Raw genomic sequence first — 22,724 nt, forward strand, 5'->3', positions numbered from 1 at the left:
ACAAAACAAGCAGCTACACAGTGGCTTTTAAAAACTCCCTGTTTCTCCTGGCCCATGGTAGAAGTCAGCAGCTGCCGAAGTTTAACTATACTGTGCAGTCCAGTAATTTCTCCACCTGCTCTCAGGATTTGCTTTGCTTGGCACGAAGTCTGAGAGTGAGGAACTCCAGGAAGCACAATAGCATGCAAGACACCCAGTGCAGAATAGAAAAATCAGCCATTTACATCATCATGCATAATTTTATTTCAATTTCGCTTTATTTCAAAAATAACTAAGGGACACCATAAACAGCAGTAGGCACATCAGTGGGGTTTGCAGTTTGAGTCTCTCAAGACCAGATCTCTCATGCCAGGTGCCATACAGGCACAGTCAAACAATTCTTGTCTTCAGGGTGAATTTCTCAAAAAGATTCAGGATCCCAGTCTCGCTTGCTTAAGTCAGTATTAAAACTAAAGTAGATTAAAAGGAATGCAGATAAGGTAAAATGAGTGGGCTTCTAGACATGCCCCCCTCCCCCAGAAAAAATATTGGAAAAGATGCATCAAGCAAAAATATATTTCCTTTCCCCTTTACTTGGAAACCAACGCAGGAGAAGACTAAATCCCTAGTCCAAAGCTCTTAATGCTGTCTGTGGTAGAAGAAGGAAACTGTATTTCTCCATTTTCCTAGCTCAGTACTCAAACAGTTCACTGCCCACCTCCGTCCTCACCTGACACAGCACAATCAGAAGCATCCTGGGATACTGTAGGAAGGGGGGGCTCACTGGAGCCCCTATCAGCTTATGAGCTGTTTGAGTCAGTTCTGGTTGCTGTAGTTTATGATTTTCTTAGTCTCCCGAACCACTTCCAGCTCAGACAAGCATTTAAGATCATGCTAAAGAATTTAAAGCACTGAAAAAGATTGATTCTTTAGGAGCACAGCAAGTGTCTGATCAGTTCAAGTCCTGCTTCAGACTGCAGTCAGGATTAGGTGCTGTACTGAATTGTCCTCTCTGAGTATCACAAATTACAGGACTTTGGCACAGCGTCCCCCAAAGGGAAGAGGGTCTTCCGTTTTGTGATGTTAATCATTGTTGGAGGGGTTTATTGAAGATACCCAAGGGTCTCCCTGCTGGTCTAGTTCTCGGGTGGTGCTCCGGGCTTCAGCAGTCATTCTCCGAAATTTCTGCAGGTAGACAATGATGAAGATAACCAAGATACCCTGGAGGAAAAGGAGGATGAAGAGAGAGATCTGAGAGAGGAGAGCCAGGCTGCAGTACCAGTGCTGGCATGTGGAGATGATCTCATCTTCTGTCAGGTAGGCGATGATTCGGCCCTGCAGGTGCTCCGGGGAGCTGCATCTCACATCCCTGTACAGGCTCCGGTTCTGCTGCCACTGGAGCCAGGAGCGCAAGTAGAGGATGTCACACGTGCATTCCCAAGGGTTGCCATGCAGGTAGACTACCTGGAGGCTCCTCAGGTTGTCAAAGAGCCCATTAGGAATAGAGGTGAGCCTGTTGAAACCGAGGTGGATGATCTCAGCTGAAGGACGGAAAGCACTGGGCAGGTTTTCTACAGTCAGGTTTTTCAATGAGCAGTCAGTAATGTTGGTGGTGCACTTGCATGGCACAGGGCATATGGGAGCCACGAGTGGGAGGAAACCAAGGAGGAACAACAGAATTCCACTGCTCATTTTCACCTGCAAACAGTTCCTTGGTGAGATTGGATGAGGTGGAGACCAGACACCATGCACTCTAGGACTGACACCACAGCTAAGGTATTTTGTTCTGAGGATGAGTTCCTAAAGTTGGATAAATTTGGTGTTGTCCATGAGAGATGTGAGAGCTCTGAAAAAAACAGAGTTAAAAGGGAGCAAATTCTTGGTCTCTCACTATAGGAGAAAGAATTTTCATGGTCTTCCAACCCTGGATTTGAGGAGGGATACGAATACATGGCTACTGGAAGGCTTAGCTGCAGCCATCGAATGCACTTTCACTAGTCTTCAGAAGTGTACAAGAGCTGCTTGTGTTTTCAGCATTACTGGAGGTGAATTATCAGGGTAGCCAAGAAAATTTCTGCCAAGGAATCAAAAACTAGAATATGAAATTTTTCATGCCTTATCATAACTCTCGATTACATCTGTAAGCAAAGCTTTGTTCATGCAAACTGCAAGAGGAGATTCAGAAATAAATTTACTGTTACCATGAGTAAAAAATAGCCTTTCCAGCCTTGAAAAGAAGTGATAAACAGTCTTTGGCTGCAAAGAGGGTGCTGACCACTGAGGATGGAGGCCAGTGGAGGTTTTCATGCTAGACACTGCTCCAGCAGGTGAATAATCACCTGTGCTGGGAGACATGGGTCAATGAGCTTTTTTTATGTTACAGACTCATGCCACTACTGAACAGGAGCTGCTGTAACTTCTCCAGAACTACACATACCTGCAACAAGGCAGCATTTTTCTATGTTCGACAAATTGTAACTGTCAATCAATTTAAAGCAAAAGAAGAGTAGAAAGTAGCATTGTTGACTTACCAGAGTAGTTCAAGCCTTGCTTTCTTGCTGGCTTTACAACACAAGAGAAAGGTCTCCAGGCAGTCCAGCCAGTGCAAGAATGTGTGCATAGCTGTGCTCCCGGATAACCCCCTTGCAGCTGGCTGGCAAGATAAGGGTCAGGCTCATCCCAGGGACACCTCCCACGAGGCCTTCCTGCAAGTCACCGGAAGCTGAGGCTTCATTGAGCAACTCTTCCAAGAAATGGGAGCTGACACTGCTCACAAGAACACATTGGCTGGGAGAGATGCTGCCAGTACTGGTAACTGTGGATCTGGGCACACAGGCTCAGCCCAACAGAAATGTTACCAAGTCTCAATGGCATAGTGACTCCAAATGCACTTCAGACTGGATGGTGATGTGTTACTGGTTTGTACCATACTCCTTGAGCACTGTGACCTTTGGTTTCCCATCTCATCAGGAAAACATGGCAGAGTGGTGACACCTAGCACTTCCTGGGTGCTGACCCTCAGGTTTCCCTTGAAGCAGTGACACAAATCTACCACTTATTAGTGAAAGATCTGCTGATAGACAGGGTCTTCCAGTCCTTTCATCTTTCCAGAGGAAGATTCTTCAGACACTTGCATCCTCTCATGATCGTTATAGGGGTAAAATAGAACTCTTGGCATTTCACTGTCTACATCAAAATAAAACTAGTTGGATTCACAGGAAGGCGAACAGACTGTGAAAGACAGTGCCCTGAGGAACTGCTCTTCAGGCAGCCAAGTGAACCCTTGACAAGTGCAGTTACTGAGAAAGACTGACCACATGCTTTATTCAGAAGCTGCATTACACAAACACTTCAACAAGTCCAAGGGTCAAAACTACATTCAGGCAGAATCACATCTTCCCATGGCCATCACATCTTCACAGACATTTCTCTGCCATCAGCCCGACCAGACATACATCACACTCCTTAGCCTAAGGCCACCAGAATCACACTGTAAAACGATTGCCCCATTGAACTCAGCTCTGCTACATTGTACTGTGGACATCCTAGAGAACAGAAATTATGAATGCCCTGAATGTGCTCACGTTAAGAGAATTGAGGGTGCAAAGAATGGCAGAACATGGCCCTAACCAAGTGAAAATTTTTATGCTCTAAAGAAAACAATAAAGTTTACATTTCTACAAAATTGGAGCAAATAATTCCAGTTGTTTCACTGTGGTGGCCAGGCAGAGTGGGAAAGAGATCTTAGGCTAGAAAATTAACCCAGTTTTTCCTACAGGGCCTGCTTTCCACTTGGGAGCAGCTTGACTAATGCAGGGTAAGTTTGTTCAGCAAACTTACCTCGTCTCATGTGTTTGGTGCTATGTTTATTCACAGGCAGGTGTTCAGGCCAGGTGTGGCATGGAGCTGATCTAGAGCCAGACCCATTGTGGCTCTGCATGCAGCACAGACTTGGCAATGCTCTCCTGGCTACTTACAAACTGGATTTCCTGGAACTGGATCTTGCTCAGCTGACCATTGATGATTTAGACACCACTCCTAGGGAAAGCTTGAATATAGAAGAACTTCCAAGTTCTTTCATCATCTTGCTAGCTTCTGGAATAAACAGGGCAGAAATCCCATGCAGGAAGCCTGCCTGAAACCTGCTCTGACTGAATTAGATAAAATGAGAAACAAGGTCAATTTTTCTCTCTCCTCCCCATAATGTATCACCAATGCTGCTCAAGGGTGCTGAAAATTAAACAGAAAGAGGCTGGATTTTTGAATGTATTTATTTCACTGATCAATTCAGGTAGTAAACATTAATAATAATAACAATAATCATTTAATAAAATGGATATGTTTAAAAGGTTTCATTTTCTTTGTTCACAATGACAAAATGTTCAAACAGAAATTTACAAAAAAATATAATTATAATAACCCAACAGATGGACAGGAAACACAGAGCCTAGGAATGGAGCAGGGGGTGAGGAAGATGCATGGCAGGAGCAAGCCAGTATTAAAGCACAGCAGAGTTTGTGAGGAAGGGCAGGGAATGCCATTGCAGAGCACGAGGAGTGGGAGCCCCTTCTTTGAGGGGAGGCATGCAAGGAGGCAGCAAGGACTGCACAGGCAGGACCAGCACAGCAGGGCACACAAGGAGTTCATGCCATGGATCCATCCTGTCAGGCACAGGGGCCAAGATGTACCAACAGCCCCAGCTGCAGCCTGGGATAGCTGTGGAGTGGAAAATCATCCCTGCAGCCACTCACTCAACAGGGCAAAGCTTGGCAGAGGCATGGGAATGTGCTAGGGGGTGCAGGGATCACATGTGAGGTTGTGGAGGGTTGCATGAGGGGAGATGGTAAATTACTTTCCTGTCCACACTTCTCACTGCCAGAGCCATGTGGCCAAGCTCCCAGGAGTCTCTTCTCCACTTACTGTGAGAATTGATGCCACAGTACAACACACTCCTTAAATAAACAGATTCCACCTTCCAGGCCAGAATCTGAACCCCTCATGTCTCCCAAAATCAGTGTCTAATCCCCTTCCAAGCCGTCCCCAAATTCTGGCACTCAGGGCAGGGAATCTCCTAGGCAGAGACGAGATTTCAGTGGTACCACCACCCTTCTGTAGAAGCCATCTCTGGTGCCTCACTCCTATGTGCTTCTTCCTAAATGCAACTTGAACCATCTTTGCTAGCTCTTAGTCAAAGGCTTCAGCTCTTTGTAGAGGACAGGCTTGACTGGATGTAGGAGGCCTGTGCACTGAGGTGATGGAGACTTCCCCACATGGAGGGATGGGCAGATCCACCCTCAGAACCCTGCCTGCCTGTGACCAGTGTACCCTCTCCTTTCACCAGCACAAAGCACCTCTGTGCACAGAACAGCATGAAAGGTGGCAGCTGCTCTATGTCCATGCTAAAGGGAAAAGGTCTCCTTTATCTTCTAGGAATGAATCTATTTGAAAGAGAAAAATCTCCAAGTGGACAGGGCTCATTTGTAACAGAACATCCTCCTCACCAAGATTAGTGTAAGAAAAGAACAACTGGACAAACCCTGACTGGAACTCTAAAGCCCCAGGGAGGAATCAGACAAATGCAGTGCCTAGTTACAGAATCTAGAGCCTGGCTATTCCTGGCCAACACTGTGCTTCCTACCCAGGGAGAATTACTGAGGAGAGCCAGAGATGGAGGAGGAGATACAAAAGGGGAAAGGGGACAGAGGAGTGAGCCAAGAAGAAGGGCCCAGCCCATGGCTGCACTCCCTGGAGTCAGAGGGAAGAGCCAAGTGTCTCTCCCTGCAACAACCCTGACTCCTGTGAGCGTGGCAGTGTTGCTGGTGAGCCCTGCCCTGTCAGGCACATCACACTCTGGCTGGACTCAAGTTAAAAATACTGCAGGAAGCAAGAACAGGACAGGAGCTGCTGCCCAAAGAGTGCTTTTATCTCTGCCCAGCAGATCCACCAGCCTTCCCAGCACTAGGGCAGGAAGAGCCAAGGAATAAGGAGGGGGAGAAGGGCTGAGTGCCCAGGGGAAAGGCAGGAGAGCAAGAGACAAGCCTGCTGGTCTGTGCTCAGCCCCACTCAATGACAGTCCTGCACCTGCCAGGCTGACCCAACACCTGCCCACACAGACTGCCTGCAGATCTCAGATATAAGCCTACAAAAACTGCCCCTTCCCCCAGGAGAAGCTTGGAGCCAGCAATGTGCTCATGGGACTGCAAAGCCTGGGGGCAGGGGACAGGTCTGCATTTGGGATTGGATTTCAGCCCTAGGGTTTATACTCTCTCCAAAGCAGTCTTGGCCAAGTGCTCTGGATGCCACAGTGCTTTTCAGAGCAGACACTGAAGACACACTGCAGCTGATGAGTAGAGCTAAATAATGAAACACCCTCAGCCAGCTACTGCAGGGCCTTAGGGTTCCTCTACCAATGCCTCCAGACTGCTATGGGAGGAAACCATGGCAGGGAAGGTGCTCACTCCCATCATCTCCTTGCAGAAATCAACAAGTCAACCTCTCTGCCAGAAAGATGTAACTGAGAACAGTTTGTCTCTAACTAGCCTTTGAGGCACTCAGTCTCTTGCTGTTCAGTGCAAACATCCTGGAGTTTTCTTGATAGGAAGAACAAAACCAATCAACTCAACAAAAAACCCAGAAAACCCTGAACAGGATACCAGGCAATCATCAGGACTCCTGAACAGGTCAGTGCACAGAGAAACCCCTAGCCCCAGTTCCCTGGGCCAGCACTGTCCCCAGGCTGAGAAGCCCAAGCAGCACAGGTCAAACTCACAGGAGGGTATGGCTGCCTTTACAATGCTTGTGCTGGCCCCAGACAAGGGGAACAGGGACAGGGACACAGCACCTCAGTTGGGATAAACACTTACGTGCAATGACACAGATACTCTTTAAGCTTGTACACCAGAGAAACCAGGACTTTAAATACCAGAGCATTCCCAAACAAGAGATTAGTACATAGGACAGGGGGATCTTTTTCTTTTCTTATTTTTTTAGGATGTCTTAGAGACGTCCCAGGCTAGTTTCTTTAAAAAAAAAAAAAAAGGGAAAAAAAAGAAATGAAAGAATAATTATTAAAAAAGAAATACACATCAGTAAACTGTTAAGTGAACAGCCTCCTCCACAATCCAGCTGGTCAAAAAGCCAGCACTGCTGCTAATAAATTAGAGGGTGCGGGTGCAGCTCTTGCCCACAAGTCTCTATACAATAGGAAACCTTTTCTAAACGTTCTCAGCTCTTGTCAGGTCTCAGATGGTCACTGGGGGATCCCCTCTGCCCTCTGGGTACCTGCCTCTCACTGATCTTGCATCTGCTGCTGCATCTTCTGCAGCATCTCTTGCATCCGCCGTAACTGCAGGAGACAAAAGAGAGAGTCAGAAAGGGACCAATGCATCCACTATGGCAGCCCCTTGGAGCTGACAAGGGCATCCCTCAGGGAGTATTAATTCCTGCCTGAACACAGAAGCACCTGTGTCTGGGGTGGAATGGAGCTATGTTTCCCTGACAGAGGAAGCCACAGCTTTCACACCCTGTCCTCCACCCCAGGAGCCCACAGGGGGACACAGGAGTGGGAAGCCTCAGGACCGCCTCTATGGGGCAACCCTGGAGACACTCCTGGGATTCCAGCCCCAACATCCAGGAGGCACAGGCAGAAATGGTACTCACCTCCTCATCCTTCATCTTAATCAGCTTCTCTGTCTCAGTGTCTGGTGTTGGGAGAGGCAGGATAGGAATGGGGCTTTCTATCCTGTTGTCCTGAGTCAGCTTGCTAGAGAGATGGAGACGGGGGGGAAGAGCAGTCATTCGTGGTTCAGGATGGCTGGCTTTGACACATCACACAATGACTGCCACTCCCCATGGCAGAGCCACCAGTAATGCAGCATCACACACCCAACCAAGTGGAGAGGCCATAGGGCAATCCAGTCCAGAGCTGTGGCATGCACTTGGATGGAGAATGAGACCTCCTGTTCAGGATCTGGGAGGCATGAGACAGGCACAGCACAGCAGCATTGCTCTGAGGGCTGGGGTGCCCATGACTGCAGGTAGGGGACACAGGAAGGAGGTGATTTTCTTTCAAAAGACAGGAGCTCTCAGTACATGAGGAGGGAATGGTAGTAGACAAAGAAGTCTGGGCTGAAATTGGAACTTCAAGATGCCACTTGCACGTGTTCACCACTTGGAGTCACCATTGCCTCATTATTGAGACAATTCCAGCCTTGGAGCTTAGACTCTCCTTCCAAAAATGACTCCCCAGAAATGGCCCTGCGCTGGTTTTATGAAACTTGTTCACTGGCAAGGAACTAATCATGGCGTGAGAAACAGCACCAAACTGAAGCTTTCTCTAGGCATAGCAACCATGTTTTCACTGTGCTCTTCTTTTAATAGACACACAGCCTACCTAAATAGCAGCTGTGACACTGCTCACCCAGCTCTAGCATTTAGCATAGTTATTTTGGGACTCCATATACTTGCTGCTGAAAAAAACAGGCTTGCCTGCTATGCAAAAGTACTGGGATACACTGTGTCAGGAGAATGTGCCAACCTGCACATCAGCACACATGCAGGATTGCTTCTGGCTGAAGCACAGCCATTCTGCTCTGCAACGTGGCAGCACAGAGCTACCCAGCCAGGGCTGGCAGGAAGTGAAGGGAATGGTTCACAACAGAGGAGCCAAGACCTACTTAAACCCAATTTTTTTCACCAGTATACCAGTCATGGAAGGGAGAAGGAAAAATAGAGGTCTCAAATGAGAAGCCTGTGAGTGTTCTCTCTTCTGATCATTCTGACTAAAACCACAGAGCATCAAATACAAAGGGAAAGCAGTGCAGAGAAATCTTTGGAGATGTGTTGTCTTACTAATTGTCTGAGCCCTGTTGTCTGAGAAACAGCAACATCCCAAAGGCCATGCTATTATTTAGACATAACTGCAGACCACAGAATGCATTCCTGTTCAGCAATGTACACAACTATCACTCACCAGAGAAATGGTTTATCCCATTTAATTAGGTTGGATGTATTTCATCCACTGCTAGAAACAGCTCTTCAAAAGAATCTCCAGGCCTATTTCTCTATATCTGCATGGGGAATCCTCAGACAGGAATATGGATTCTCAAGCACTCCTGCCTTGGATTCAGGCTGTGGGAAACATGCTTGGATTTGCTATTTTACTTCCAAGTGCCATTCCTGAAGGCTGCATCCCAGCAAGTCTCCAGCAGATCCACAGCCTCCTGGCCACATGAGCTGTTGTGAGAGCAACCCCTGCTCCACAGAGGGTGACAGACCCCTCCCACCAGAGATGGGAACCCACCTGGTCATTTGCTGGATGCACTGAGCTCGATAGTTCTCGTAGTGGACATCGCAAGTGACGTCCTTCAGGTCGTGCATGTGTGTCCGGATCAGCATGTTCCGCAGCTTCACGAAGTCACAGTGGGCCTGGTTTTCCACTGTGGAAGCAACAACAGGAGAGTGCTTGGATATCCCACCTCACCAGGCCTCTCCAGGGAGCCCCTTCTCAGCTCCTGGACAGCCAGACTGGACTAAAACCCCATCCCAGGGCTCCTTCCTCATCCTTCCTCATCATCTCCTGCCACTACCCTGGCACAGGTCTCAGTGGTGCTCTGCACTTCTCAACACTGAGCCAGGTGCTGAAGGCATTGTGCTCCCAGCACTTTTTCTGTGTAAAAGGATTAATTAAGCACATACAGCAGAGCCCTGAGAGAGGATCCCATGTACATGGGATGTCACTGCTACAACCACAGTGAGCACAGCTGGTGCTGGAGGTAAATTGCTTGTCTCATCAGAATTTAGGACTTATCAAAGGCCCCTGTAGACAAAATCAGCCCCTGAGGGGCTAAGCCAAGAGAAGGCAACGGAGAGCTGAAAGAGCTGCTGTTGCCATGGGGAGCCTGGCTCCAGACAGCACTGTGGGAAGCACTGTGCTGCTGTGATGATCTCCATTTGCCTCTCTGCAGGGCTGGGGAAAACCAGCTGTATCAGGCATAGGGGTTCACAAAGCTGATCCTACTGCCAAATGTCAGCATCCCGACAGGCACAGCCCCCTCTGGAGCCATTGAGGGAGCAGAGCCAACAGCTGGGCAGCCCAAGCAGCCAGCACCAGCCCACGAGTGCAAACACAAGCTTTTGGGATCTAAAGCTGCAAGGCCTTAAAGCAACAAACCAGCAAGGGCAAATCAGCAACAGCAGCAAAAGCCATTCCAGGGTTATTCTGCCTAAGGGCTTTATGAAATTTCTCCCTTTAGAAAGGAAGAAAGTTGGAAACAAACACTGTGCATCAGCACAGCCTCCAGCCCAGTAATTCCAGCACTTACAGGAGCAGCAGCAGAGGAGGGAGTGCATGAGGGTTTATGATTGTTTGGCTGAGGGCAACAGCTTCTCCCCAGAAAATAAATGGGCAATGTCCAGCCTCTCCTGCTTAATAAGAAGCCATGTCCTAGTGCACACTAAAGCTTAAGCATTCAGCCATTCACACTGGACCTCTCTTCCTCAGTCTGCAATGGGAGGGTTGTTCATATATTCCCAGTAACACAGACCTCCTGAGCCAGACCCAGTGCCTCTGTCTCTGCCCTACCTTGTCCCCTGCTGTGTGCCAAAGGTGGCACAGAGAGTCCAAGCTCTCCCCTGCCATCCCTGTTGGAAATGCCTGTCTGTCCTTGCCCTGTCCCTGCCTGCCCCTCTTCCCAGTGCTTCCAGGCTCCAGCTTACCTTCCACAATGCCCCAGGGGTAGAGCCTCCCACGGACCCGCTGGCCTTTTGCCTCCACCACAGTGTTGCTGCCGATGACGGCGAAGGGAGCGCTCTCCTGGAACGAGAGGCACTGCTGAGCCCAGCCCAGCCCCGGGCTGCCCATGGATCCCTTCTCCAGGGGCCAAGCTCAGGCTCAGCAGAACAGCAGGAGGAAGGTACTGGTAGGAAAGGCACAGGGACATCCACACATACCAGAGCAGGACACCACAACCCAGATCTAGAGAAAGGCCTAAAGCACTGGGATCTACAGGCAGCCTAGTTCCCAGCCTGACCTCAGCTGTCCTGAGGGAAGCTGTGTCTCTGCAGGTGCCTGCATCCCTTCATTAAGGGGAAGTTCTACAAGGAAGCCAGAGCAAAGAGGCTGGGACACCAAGCAAGTGGTGCTGTACACCAAGAGCAGGAATATACAGGCTGCTCTCCTCTCTGCTCACAAGGGAGTCAAAGCCCATTGCCCCACTCTGACAGGAGAAACAAGGCCATATTGCACGTACACACAGCTTTGGGAGGCAGTGAGGACTCAGCTCCTGGGGCCTCCAGATATGCTTGTATGATCATATTGTGTCTCCCAATGCAAATAATGTGTCATAGTGGTGCCTGATCACTCACAAATCTCTCCTCCTTGCTGATGGTATCACCCAGAAACAGGTGCTCAGAACTGCTGTACAACCCAGCTTTCATCTTAAACACACAGGCTGGGACAGATGGAAGAAAGACTGACACTGCCTAGAGGGAGAGCAGAGGGGCCATGAGTTCATGCCACACTTGATTCCATGGCACCAGCAGGGACATCAGCACCTTCTCCAGGCCCTCTACCACATGAGCCAAGGCTGTTCCCTGGGGAGCAGTAGCACAGGCCTTCCGCACAAGCAGGACAGCTCTGGCTCCTTCTGGACTGACCCACATACCCATGAGCTTGATTTCCCAGACCCTGCTGAGCAGATTCCTCACCTTCAGCTCTCTGTCTTGCTGCTTGAATTCCTCATCTTCATCAGAGTCACACTCAGGAAACTGGTACACTTTAATGCCAAATTTGTCGATCTCTTCCCGGATCTGTGCCCATGCAAGACAAAACCAAAAGGGATGTAAAACTGAACAATACAGAAATGCTGGGTTTATTCTGTTTGTGCTACCATGGTTTGCTATAGCCTACAGATGGCAAAAGGATTTGATGTTTCTTCTACAGTCAGCCTCTCTCCTGACTTCCCTTCTCACAGCAGAGCATGGCTGCAGCTGTATGTGCAAATACTGCATATGTGTGTATATATATATATACACAAACACACTGAACAGACACATAAATACATACATGTCTATCTCCCCATCCTCCTCAGCTCATCCCTGCCACTACTTCAGGTGTAACTCTGTAGAGAAAGAGCATCTCACCCTCTCCTTTAGCTTCCGGATCTCAGAGGGGATCAGGCAGTCGGCTTTGGCAATCAGTGGCACAATGTTGACCTTCTCATGCAGAGCCTTCATGAACTCAACATCCACAGGCCTCAGCCTGCAGCAGGGATGAGGGACACTGTTAGCAAAGACACACTGGGCAGCTCCCCCTCCAGCCTCTCACCCACCCAGCACAAAGGGAAAAGGACAGCACTGTCACAAGAGCCTGCAGCAGCACTGGGACAGCTCTCAGCTAGGGCTGTACCTTCAGGAGAGCTGTCTCCAATTTTAGCTGCTGAGTATCTCATACAGACACCCACTGGGCATTTGCTCCCTTGCAGGTAAGTACTGCCCAGGCCGCAGCCTGGGGTCTCCCTCCAGCTGTTCTGTACCACAGGCAGCCAACACAGCCCCTTCAGTTGCTCTAGGCTAGGCTGACACAGGAGCCAAAAAGGGGCAGAGATTGATGGCAGCTTAAAACTCCCTTTCCTACACATCAGTCCAGCTTAGCTAGACAGGAACGTACAGGTCTGCATGGCATTATTTCTCCTGATTTTCCAATCAGGCTGAAAGGCCTGAGGGAGATCTGCTCTGCCTGTTCATAGGCAGTCTGTCTTGCCAGTGAGGGAAGGGAATGCTGTGATGCTTAGCAGTGGAAGAACAGCCAGACAGCTCCTCCCCTGTGCCAATGGCCCTGGCAGTGTACAAGCTGCTACAGGGCAGTCCTGGGGCACAATGGTCTTCCCTCTGGACTGAGTCACCCCCTAGGTCTGGAGGTCTGGAGTGTGGGCTCTCACCCGTGCCCAAAGGGAGAGATGAAGTAGAGGCAGCAATGCACTCGGTTGTCCTGGATGTTCTTCCGGTTCAGGCCACTCTCATCACGGAAATACTGCTCAAACTGCTGGTCAATGTAGTCAGTGATGGGCTTCCAGCTGGGAAGGGCAATTCAATCAAAACAAAATCATCAGTAATGTCTCCTGTCTCCTAATGACTGTGAGGTTAAGGACAAAAAGGAAGGCAGCAGTGCCCTGCTCACCACTCCGTGTTGTTAACAGCATCTCCAAAGCCTGGTGTGTCCACTATAGTCAGCTTCAGCTTGACACCCTTCTCCTCAATGTCCACCGTGTGCTTGATGATCTCCACTGTCTGGTTGATCCTCTCTTTGAACAGGAGCACGTGAGTTAAAGCCAGGCAGTAATGCTGGGGATCCCCACTGCACCCATGACAAGCCAGCTCCCTCTTATCACTGAACACAGGGAGTAACACAGGTTTCAAAAACCCCAGATCATGCTCTAAGGAACCTCAAGGGAGTGGTACTTCAGGAGGCCAGCAGCAGGCAGACAGACTCCAAGAACATACACAAACCTCTGATATGCCTGTAGCCCAGCTGTTCTGAACATTTTGTCCAGTCACTGGGGAAAGAGAATCCCTACCATACACCAGCATCCAAAAACAAAAGATGAATCTCAATACCTCATCTCAAAGGGCTAGTGCTGCTCTGCAGCCTCATCTTCCCTTCAAAGGACAGAAAAGCCCTGCAGCCAAACCCTTTTTGCTTGATTCTAGTGCCTTAGCAGACACAAAGGAGAGCAGAGCCACAAACAAGAGGGCTGGGATCCAGCCAAACTTGTAGCTGCTGCTGAAGCAAGGAACCAAAGTGCTAGTCCTTAGGACAGTCCCATTCACCCCACTTTGCCCTCAACTTACCCTCTGCATTGAGGAGCTTTCTGTCTTTGTAGAGGTCTGTCAGGAACAGGCTATTCACCAGCGTGGATTTGCCCAGACCCGACTCTCCTAATTGACAGAGTGCAAAGGGGAGGAGGAAAAAGCAAGCAACATGACCCACTAATTGACTTACAAATGAAACTTTGAACAAGGCTTTGAATCCTGAGCCAGAGGAAGCAAGAGAGACAAGCTGTCAGGAGCTGTTTATTGGTACTACATTTTTCCAGCAGTGGAAAGACTTTTGCTGCAAGATGTCTCAATCCTTGTATGAATGTGATCTCCCGGCTCCCCCGTTCTCCCTCTCCTTCCTTTCCCTCAGTCCCTGTTCAGCCCTGCCTTCACCCAGAGTAGTCACTGTTGGAGGAAAAGCCTGCTCGAGTGGGTTCTGAGGGGTCAGGAGGGGCCCATTCCTCCTGGGGGAACTGCCACAGGCTGGGGAGCAGAGCAAGGGGAGGATCCAGGCACTATGGGAGCACCTAAGGGAAGTGAGGAGAGCTGGTTCCTCCCCATATCCACCATGTGGCCCAGCCACCCCCATCCACGGGCAGTCTCACCTGCAACCATCAGGGTGAAGTCAAAACCCTTCTTCACGGATTTCCGGTGGACCTGGTTCGGCAGGGTGGCAAAGCCCACGTACTGCTTCTCATGGTCCTGTGGGTCAGAGATGGATGGCAGCAGATCAGAGTGTGCCACCTCTTCTGCTTGAGCCTCATACAGTGACAGGGAGTGGGACTCACAAAGCCCCTGGGGCAGAGCCAAGGGCTGGAGCAGAGGCTGGTCCCTGCTCTGGCAGCAGTGCAGGGCAAGGCACACACCTCTTCTGGGCCTAGGGACTTGGCCCTTCCCACAGGTGGGACATGTCCCAGCCACAGTCCTGCTTAGCTACTCTCCCAGCAGCTTCCCAGCACAGAGAGTACAAGGGAAAAGGCATGTCCCACCATTCCTACCAGAGAGCACATCCACAGACAGCCTTCCTAACTCTGCTCCATCTGCACAGTCACCAAATGCCACCTCTCCCCAGCTCATTTCCACATCCTTCCCACCAGAGGCACCTGTGCTACATGATGGAGAGCTCTGTAATTAGCACCCTGGGGCTTGCACTGTCCTGAGCCATGTCTAGAGGAAGGTACAGTGGCTCAGCTTCTGCCTGATCTAAGAGGGGATTATTTCTTGCTGTGTCACAGCCACTCCTGGCTGAATAAGAGGAAATCCTGAGTAATCTCTTGTGTTATTTCTGAAGAGAGCAAAGTTCAAGGAGCATGGGAAGTGGAAGGATGTGGAAATATTGATAATAGAACTAAGATTACTTTGGTGAGGGTCTTACATTTTGTATCACTGGAGTGTTACCTACCATCTAACCACCCCCAGATACAGCCCCTTGTCACTGAGTGCTCTCTCACAGCACAAAATCCACAGGCACCCCACAAGCATGGCACATGCTCTGGACAAGCACACTAAACCATTCACAAATGCCTGAGCTAAAAACATGATAGACTCTGCATTTCAACATCACTGGATATAATCATACTACTGGGATTCACACCACAGACACATCTGAGCCAGGAGTTCCTCAAAACTGGCCCTAGCTCCTATTCCATGGATGCCTTCAAGCACATGACTGTTCTCACCCATTCTTCAGGCACAGCAGGGAACACCTCTGTTCATAAGTTTAACTATCTCCATTCCTGAGCCACACACTCAAAGAAATACAAAATATGATCCAGGATGCCGAGCTTCAGGCAACGCTGACTTGCACCTATTTCCACACTGCAGGTGGGCAACAGCTCTCTACAGCTGCATGTCCACCTGTGTGAGAATCCCTGGGCATCCTCAGTCTGACAGACTGCAAAGTTCCACTGGGGACACTGAGCAGGGAAGATAGAGAGTCTTCTCCTCCCAGTTTATGGCTGCTCTGGAGCTGCCCACTGAGATGGAACAGATGGAACTGATGGCCATCATGGCCCAAGGACTCTGTCCTTTAGCACTGTCACCACCTTCCAGCAATTGATGTTTGGTTTGGGTCTGAAACTTAGTCATTTTAGCCCTGAGTGATTGTGGGTTCTGATCTCCCTCACCTCCCATAGCTGAAGTACTGTTGTTTCACCACTCCATAGTCTAGAAATGCAGGAAGGGACACAGAAAATGAAATTAGAGAAAAGGGGAGAATAAGAGAGTGCCCAAAGTGCTCCCTTGGCAGCTGTAATGACTGATCTAAAAGGCAGTGACATCCCGAGCAGCAGTGCAGCGAGTGCAGTGAGACCCCCGGGTGATGAGTGATGGCAGCTCTGATGAGCTGCACGCAGCAAAGCAATGCCTGCCTGGGGGACACCACAAGCTGCCACCCAAAGGGCTCAGTAAAGGGCAAATGAGGTGCACAAAGCAAAGTGAGAAACGTGATAATGGCAAGGTCACAAAAACAAGGAGGAAAAGGCTGCTTCCAGCCTCTGCCTCTCAGGAGCAGAGCTGTCTCACAGCTGCTTCACTTCCTGGTAAGACACATCCACGAGCACAGCCAAAGTGGACACAAAACAGCCAACACCTCACAGTAAAACGTCCAGTGTTTCCCAGCAAGCACCACAAATATACAACAGACTTTCCTTTTGTGCTTCTCCTGCCCTGATCTTTACCAGACTTTCTGATCACTCGCTCACTCCAGTGACTTGACATGTGAAGTAGCACCAGTAATGTGCTAATGCAACCATGGCTGAGGCTTGGGGTGTGTTTCTCTTGTTTTGTTAGGTTTTTAACCTAGATGACTAAGGGCTGACAATGGAGACACTGGGAAGCTGCACTCTGGTGCAACTCCAGTTTCTTCTGCCAGGTGTAACTGGCTGAACCTGATCTCTCATTTCTGTTCAGCCCAACCAAGAGAGCATGGATTTACTGTACCTCTTGTTACTCCCCATAGCTCTGTGGAACCATGATATTCAAAATGAGCAAATCTCAGCTGGTGCAGGACACTACCCTTTACCCATGACTCATGCAGTCATTTCCTTTGCAGAAAGGAAGGTCAGTGCTGAGCGTGATACCAACAGAAGAGCTTCCCTCACTATGGGAGCCAGCCAGACCCGTGAGGGGAAAAGCCATGTCCCCAGCCATGTCTCCCTCTGACCAGCCATGGATACACTGCAGAGCCCTGTCAAGGGTGAAGGCAAGAGATGCAAGGTGAGTTGTGAGGAGGGATCCCCTCCTTATAACAACCCTCCCCAAGACCAGCAGTGTGATCTCTTGACTTGTGGTTCTTCACCAGCCTTGACTTGTAGCTCTTCACCTTCACTTTGAGACACTCAGTTTGTGCTCCTATCCCAGTCATATTCAGGCACTGTGACAGGCACATACCATCACGTCTGCCAGCATGGCAACATCAACCTGGCACTTAAGGAGCCCAGCTAGCCTTCTGAGCCTGTGCTTTGCTCAAAGCTCTACACCACTCACCATCTCCAGGTAGTATCTGCAGAGCAACCATGTATGGGTTGGAGAACTTGGGAGGGCTACTGACAGAGACAGGGGGCTTTCTGGGTTATAAAAAGCTAGAATTCTTTAATTATATGAGAGGCTTGGATGGAGGGTGTTCCTAAATGCATCACAGCCCCCCCCCTGCACTCTTAACCCTCACAAGCCAGGTCCCATCAAGCTGACAAAAGCCAGGACAGCTGGTTCCTGCACTGTGCTTCCCTGCCAACTCCAGCTGTCAGGACAGGGCCTCAGCCAGCCAAGCCAGCAGCCCTCTGGCACAAGGAGCCCCTCTCCCACCGCCTGCTCCATGCTGCTGCCTTTGTTCCCGCTGGCATCCCACTACACGTGCCTGGGAACGTGCCCCACACAGCACCACAGAGGCCACCAGAGATGTGGCCAAACTTTGGGACCCTGTCACAAACCAAAGCACCCCAGGCCAAGCAAAACACACCCGTACTCTCCTTTGGCACGCGTTTGCTGGTTCACCAGACATTACACAACAAATCACATCCTCACATCCTCTAACAGCTGGCCGAGGTGGCCAGGGCTCCCCTGACAGCCAGTGCTCTCCCTGGGAGTTCAAGCCAAGCAACAAAGCCCTGGGTGGGCTCAAGCCCTGTCCCTGTTGGGGGCATAGAAACATTCAGGATGTGTTGCACAGAGGAGAAGCTATCCTGGTACTGAGGTGTTCACAGAGTTGTCTGCTCCTCCAAGGCAGAGTACAACCTCCATCATTCCTGTCCTTCCCAATTCCCTCCTCACATCTCTGGAGGATGTGCTGTTTAAACCAACCCAGATCTCACGTGACTTCACCATTCAGCCTGGGGATAAAAGGGACCTTGCTGGCTATATTCAAAAGGCTAACATTAAACATCATGGGACCACCGCAAATTTGAAGAATATCAAAGACCTATCAAGGTCTGGAGCAAGCCCCAGAAACGATGGAGCTGTGCTAGGACCCTGGCGCCTCTGCCTCTTCAGGGGGAAGGGGCTCTGTTGCTGTCACATCCTTCAGCACAAGCCATCCCAGGCAGCCCTTCCTGCAGCCTTTCCCCTCCGGCCAGGCACGGCCGCCGCATCCGCGTCTGCAGGAGCCAGCACAGCTCAGCCCTGGAGAGGCAGACTCTTTGCTTCCTTTCATTGCAGAAAGCTGCATAAATTCATAACACAAACAGCCCCCGAGGCATCTGCCACGGACATCTGCTCCTCGGGCCAGAGGCTGAGCACAGGAGTATCGGCAAAACCACTCGCCCACCAGCATTTGCCGAAGAGAAAGAATGCGGCCAGCAAAGCACAGCATTAACACAGTGTTAATTAACACAAATCGGACTGCGTGTGGGCATACACAGCACTGACTCCTGCCCTGAGCCCCCCCCATTCAGCACAGGCCGTTCAGCCAGGGAATCACTGCATCAATAACCGCACCAAAGCGCCGCGATCTCGCAGCCGCCCCCCGCGCCCCTCGGCCCCGCGCCCGCGGGGGCTGCTCCCCTCCTTTCTGTGCCCGCCGTCCCTCCCTTACCGGCGTCTTTCCGCTCCTCTGCTCCTCAGAGGTCTCATCTTGTGCTGCGCGCGTCTTCTCGGGCACCATCCTCCCCCCTCCTGTCCCCGCTGCTCCCCGGCTCGCGCAGTGCTATAAATACATCCCTGTACCTTCAGCTTGCCTGGGTGGCTTCGCTGTGCCTGCGTCCGGGGAGACAGCAGCCGCTCCACTAACCGCTCCTGAATAATGATCGAATCCATAACCGCGGCTGGCAGGACGGACGGACACCCACCGCGGGACAAGGGAAAAAACCCCAACCCATGTGTTCCCTCCCAGCCTTCGCTAAATCCATGCGGCAGCCCCCCCGCCTACGCGTGCACACACACGCAGGGCTGGCTCGGCTCGCCTCGGTGCCGAGGCGAGGCGAGGAGGAGAGGCGAGGAGAGGCGAGGAAAGGCGAGGAGGCTCCCAAGCAGCTGCCCGGGATTTCCTGCCTCCGCCTGTGCCGCGGGAGGAGCCTGCCAGCGAGGACAGGACAAAGGCCACCGCGGCCGCAGGCCAGAGGCGATGTCGCTCGCCCCACCAGTGTCCCGCGGAGAGGCTGCGCACGTACCGGATGCTGTCCCTGCCATCAGGCTGACTCCGCGTGACAGATGGGCCTATTCAGCTGCAGGATTTCTTACATACCCTGCCTGACGCGGCCGAGACAAAGGTTTGCCGGAGGAAACCTGCTCCCGCAAAAATGTGCTGCTTCTGGCTATGTGAGTGGAGGTTCCAAGGGTCCACAAAGCCCCCCAGTAGCTCAGATCGTTCAAATATTCAAACCTCAAAAGCTTCAAATATAACCCTCAGATGGCAGTCCTGGTTTACATGGATCTGTCCCCACGTGGTGGAGGCTGATCTCTTGTCTACTCCAGGCTCTATTGCAGCTTCATCTCTGAATCCAGTTAGACTAGCAGCAGATGCATTCTGGATCTTACAGCAACCATTCAAGCTCTGAAGATGTTTCAGAATAAGGAAGTATCTGTGTGTTCATTAAGCAGATGGACCCAACCCAACAGCAGCCCAGCACGCCAAAAAAGTAATTCAAATATCAAGTCTGGGTTCTGAACCTTTCTATAAAATATGCCCTCCAGCTTTTCTGTGCAGCCATAGAAACTGAACAGGAATTTATATGAAATAGGCAAAAGCTCCTAATGTCATATAATCACATCATTCTGGAAACCAGGGGGTTAATACCACAGCATGTATAATGAAGTGACAGTAGATGACAGCACTAGTGGTGCTGGAGGAACCTGTCCCTTGCCCCACGGGTTCCTGAGCAGCTTTCTGCTCACCAATGGGAAGGACACAGGCTGCAGCCACACTCCTGCCTCACTCTCAGCCAGAGCTCCTGCTGCTTCTCTGGGATCTGCAGGGCTCCAGCAGTGACTCCACAGAGTGCCAGACCAGCAAGGCCTGCCCTGGTCACCGTGGGCTACAATCCAGGGCCTCTACCATGTACCCCAAGCCTGGCTGACACCAGGTTCTGTTATAAGGTACTGAGTCACTAAAAGGTCCAGTGGCCAAAGTCTGGGAGCAGCTGTGAGCATGCAAAGGAAAGAAGAGGGGGAAGACCCCCAATGTTTTACTATGCTGCCATCCTACAAGATAGGTGATGTCAGAAGTCACAGGCACAAGGTCCTAAAGGCTGATAAAAATAAATGGAGGAGAACTGGGAAACACTCCCAGAGCAGGAAAACTCATGCCATACAACAGCTGTCATACCACACGCACGAAACCCTTCTCCAAACCATCCTGCTCAGCCAGTGGCATCCTTAATTACACTCACTGAGTTTTGCTCCCAGTTGTTTCTTTGTGTAGCAGTCAAGCAGAAGGCCTGGACTGAGATCCAGGTGTGGCAGGAATTGTCACTGCTCAGAACATGTCCCTTTTTGGTGCCTCTGCCCTCACTCTGCAGCATTGCTCCATTCCCCAGGGAGCTGACAGCCCTGCATTGGTCTCCCAGCTCAGTGGTAGGTCAGGCAATGCTCATGACACATCTTCTTCCTCCTAGATTCACCTAATCCTTGCTTTCCAGGACCTGGGGACTCTTCTACCAGGATCTGCAACTGGCACATGACTGAGGAGCAGTGATAGTACTGCACTGCCTTGCACTGGGCAGCAAGAGCAATAGCTTGTGGCACACCCAAGGTGCACCCAAACCTTCTTAAGATAACAGGAGGTTTCACCAGTCCTTCCACACCATAAACCACAATAGCTGCAAGCAAACCCTCTCCAAGTCCCATGAATTCTCATGGCTTGGAAAACCCTTGTCTGAGGGCCACAGGCCATATGGCCACCAACCACAAGCATCTTGCAAAGGCACATGGAGACATGCTGTGTCCCCACGAGCCCACTGCACCAAATCAGAACATTCTTTTGGGCTGCGATCACAGATGAAGTCAACAATAATTTGGTTGCGACAAAACCACAGTGTTGTTCATGGCCCTAGGAGCTGTGCTGACAGTGCAGAGAGGAACAAGGAACTACTGTCTCCCAAGTGCCTTGAGCTCTCACACAGCACACATGCTCTCAGGACTGACAGCCAGGATGAAATTCCAGTCAGAAGGCCATGCCTGACAACTCAGAAAGCAGATTAGGAAAAGATACAGAAGAGTAGGTCTTGGCTACAGAGATCATCTTAAGACTGAGTGGCCAATGCTATGGCTTCCAAAATGCTGAAGGACAGTCAACTGGTCTCAGCCTCTCCTGTCCCTCCTAGAGATGCTCATGTGGCATCCTCAGAGTCACCAAACCATAAATGATAGACTCGTTTGTGTCCCTCAGATGTGCCGCATGACACACCCAGAACTGTTGGCTCAGGCTGATCTGTGTCCAAACTTCCCAAAGACAGACAAGCCAATCTTGTTTTGCCCCTGTTCTTTCTGATCACAATCCTCTTTCTACACAGCCCTTAGAAATGTCCAGTGTAAATCCTGGCCTGCTCCTCCAGCAAGAAATCTGATGCAAACCATCCTTAAATAAGAAAAACAGAGGACATCTCGTGCAGCGTGCAGCAGAACTCAGCAGGGAAGAACTTGGCACTTCCAAGATCTAGAGCAAATCCAGAGTGTTTTCTTCCACTGGCACCTCTAAGGTCCTCTCCAGGCAAGGCTGCATGATCCAGGCTTCTGAGTGTCAGAGCAGACATCCCCAAACTGCCCAGCCCCAATCTGCCAAACAGTCAGCAAGGACAACACAGGCATGGGGTGCATCAAGCTCTTTGTCAACCTGTGACAGCAGAGAAGTCCTCCACCTGCGGGGGAGCTGTTTTCTGGCAGAGATGCTGTGGCTTAGGGACTGCAGTGCTCAAGCTCCATTCTTGGTGAACAACAAGGAGCATGCCATGAAAGGAAAATCTTCAGCCTGATCCAGACTGATGCTTTTGAGCAGCACAGAGCCAGGCAACAGAGTCTCTCTAGGGATGCACCCAGCCAGCCTGGCCTGCATGGAAGAGTGGTGAAACTGCATATCCATGGCTTGGCAGGGTCAGCACAGGCACGTAATAACAGCATTTGTGTTTCTTCCTCTGAAGTAACTAAGCTATTTTCAGAATTCCCCACAGAAGGGAAATTTTCTTCCTAGCTGTTTTCTAGGACGAAGGGAAGGGCAGTTCCAGAGAAGCTGTTTGCTCAAGCTGAACAGGAGCAGCAGCAGGCAGCAAACCCATTCTCAGCTTGGACCAGGGCAATGGAGGCTGAGGAACAGCAGATATCCTCCATGCAGGTGCATAGCTGGGAACCTCCAGGGCTCAGTTACCACCTTCTTCTCCTGCTGCCTCCTCTCCCACTATAAGGAACATCAGTGCTGACTTCAGACAGATGAATCTCATGGGTATCACAAGGTCTGAACTCTGCTGCTCCATCACCAGCAGAGCTGCAGATGAGGCTCCTGCTGA

At 50.5% G+C, this 22,724-nt stretch overlaps 2 protein-coding genes across 8 annotated transcripts in view; both read right to left on the reverse strand.

Moving 5' to 3' along the window:
• Positions 1 to 219: 219 nt before the first annotated feature.
• GP1BB (glycoprotein Ib platelet subunit beta) lies at positions 220 to 2,646 on the reverse strand. The gene is made up of 2 exons (XM_014894538.2): positions 2,511 to 2,646; positions 220 to 1,825 (listed from the first exon to the last, which is right to left on the reverse strand). Exon 2 carries the CDS (start codon positions 1,669 to 1,671, stop codon positions 1,063 to 1,065), a length of 609 nt encoding a protein of 202 aa, XP_014750024.1. The 5' UTR covers positions 1,672 to 1,825; positions 2,511 to 2,646; the 3' UTR covers positions 220 to 1,062.
• A 1,586-nt stretch (positions 2,647 to 4,232) lies between these two features.
• SEPTIN5 (septin 5) overlaps positions 4,233 to 22,724 on the reverse strand; it is a 41,929-nt gene continuing 23,437 nt past the window's right edge. For 4 of the 7 annotated variants that reach the window (XM_088175937.1, XM_014894540.2, XM_088175936.1 and 1 more), the window contains 10 exons: positions 14,400 to 14,496; positions 13,828 to 13,914; positions 13,157 to 13,280; positions 12,918 to 13,052; positions 12,121 to 12,238; positions 11,686 to 11,787; positions 10,696 to 10,792; positions 9,281 to 9,416; positions 7,639 to 7,741; positions 4,233 to 7,324 (listed from right to left, as the gene is read on the reverse strand). In XM_088175937.1, coding sequence (XP_088032063.1) covers positions 7,268 to 7,324; positions 7,639 to 7,741; positions 9,281 to 9,416; positions 10,696 to 10,792; positions 11,686 to 11,787; positions 12,121 to 12,238; positions 12,918 to 13,052; positions 13,157 to 13,280; positions 13,828 to 13,914; positions 14,400 to 14,409 — 969 coding nt within the window. In that variant the 5' untranslated portion in view covers positions 14,410 to 14,496 and the 3' untranslated portion in view covers positions 4,233 to 7,267. Of the gene's footprint in view, positions 7,325 to 7,638; positions 7,742 to 9,280; positions 9,417 to 10,695; positions 10,793 to 11,685; positions 11,788 to 12,120; positions 12,239 to 12,917; positions 13,053 to 13,156; positions 13,281 to 13,827; positions 13,915 to 14,399; positions 14,497 to 18,823; positions 19,146 to 19,397; positions 19,419 to 22,724 lie in introns of those variants that run through there. The other 3 variants (XM_088175935.1, XM_014894539.2, XM_014894542.2) reach the window with 3 other exon arrangements.

The sequence above is a fragment of the Sturnus vulgaris genome, chromosome 19 (genome assembly GCF_052056855.1).
Source record: "Sturnus vulgaris isolate bStuVul1 chromosome 19, bStuVul1.hap1, whole genome shotgun sequence".
NCBI lineage: Eukaryota > Metazoa > Chordata > Aves > Passeriformes > Sturnidae > Sturnus > Sturnus vulgaris.

Coding starts and splice junctions, on each gene's coding strand:
- GP1BB (XM_014894538.2), bottom strand. CDS start 1,671: ATGAGCAGTGGAATTCTGTTGTTCCTCCTTGGTTTCCTCCCACTCGTG.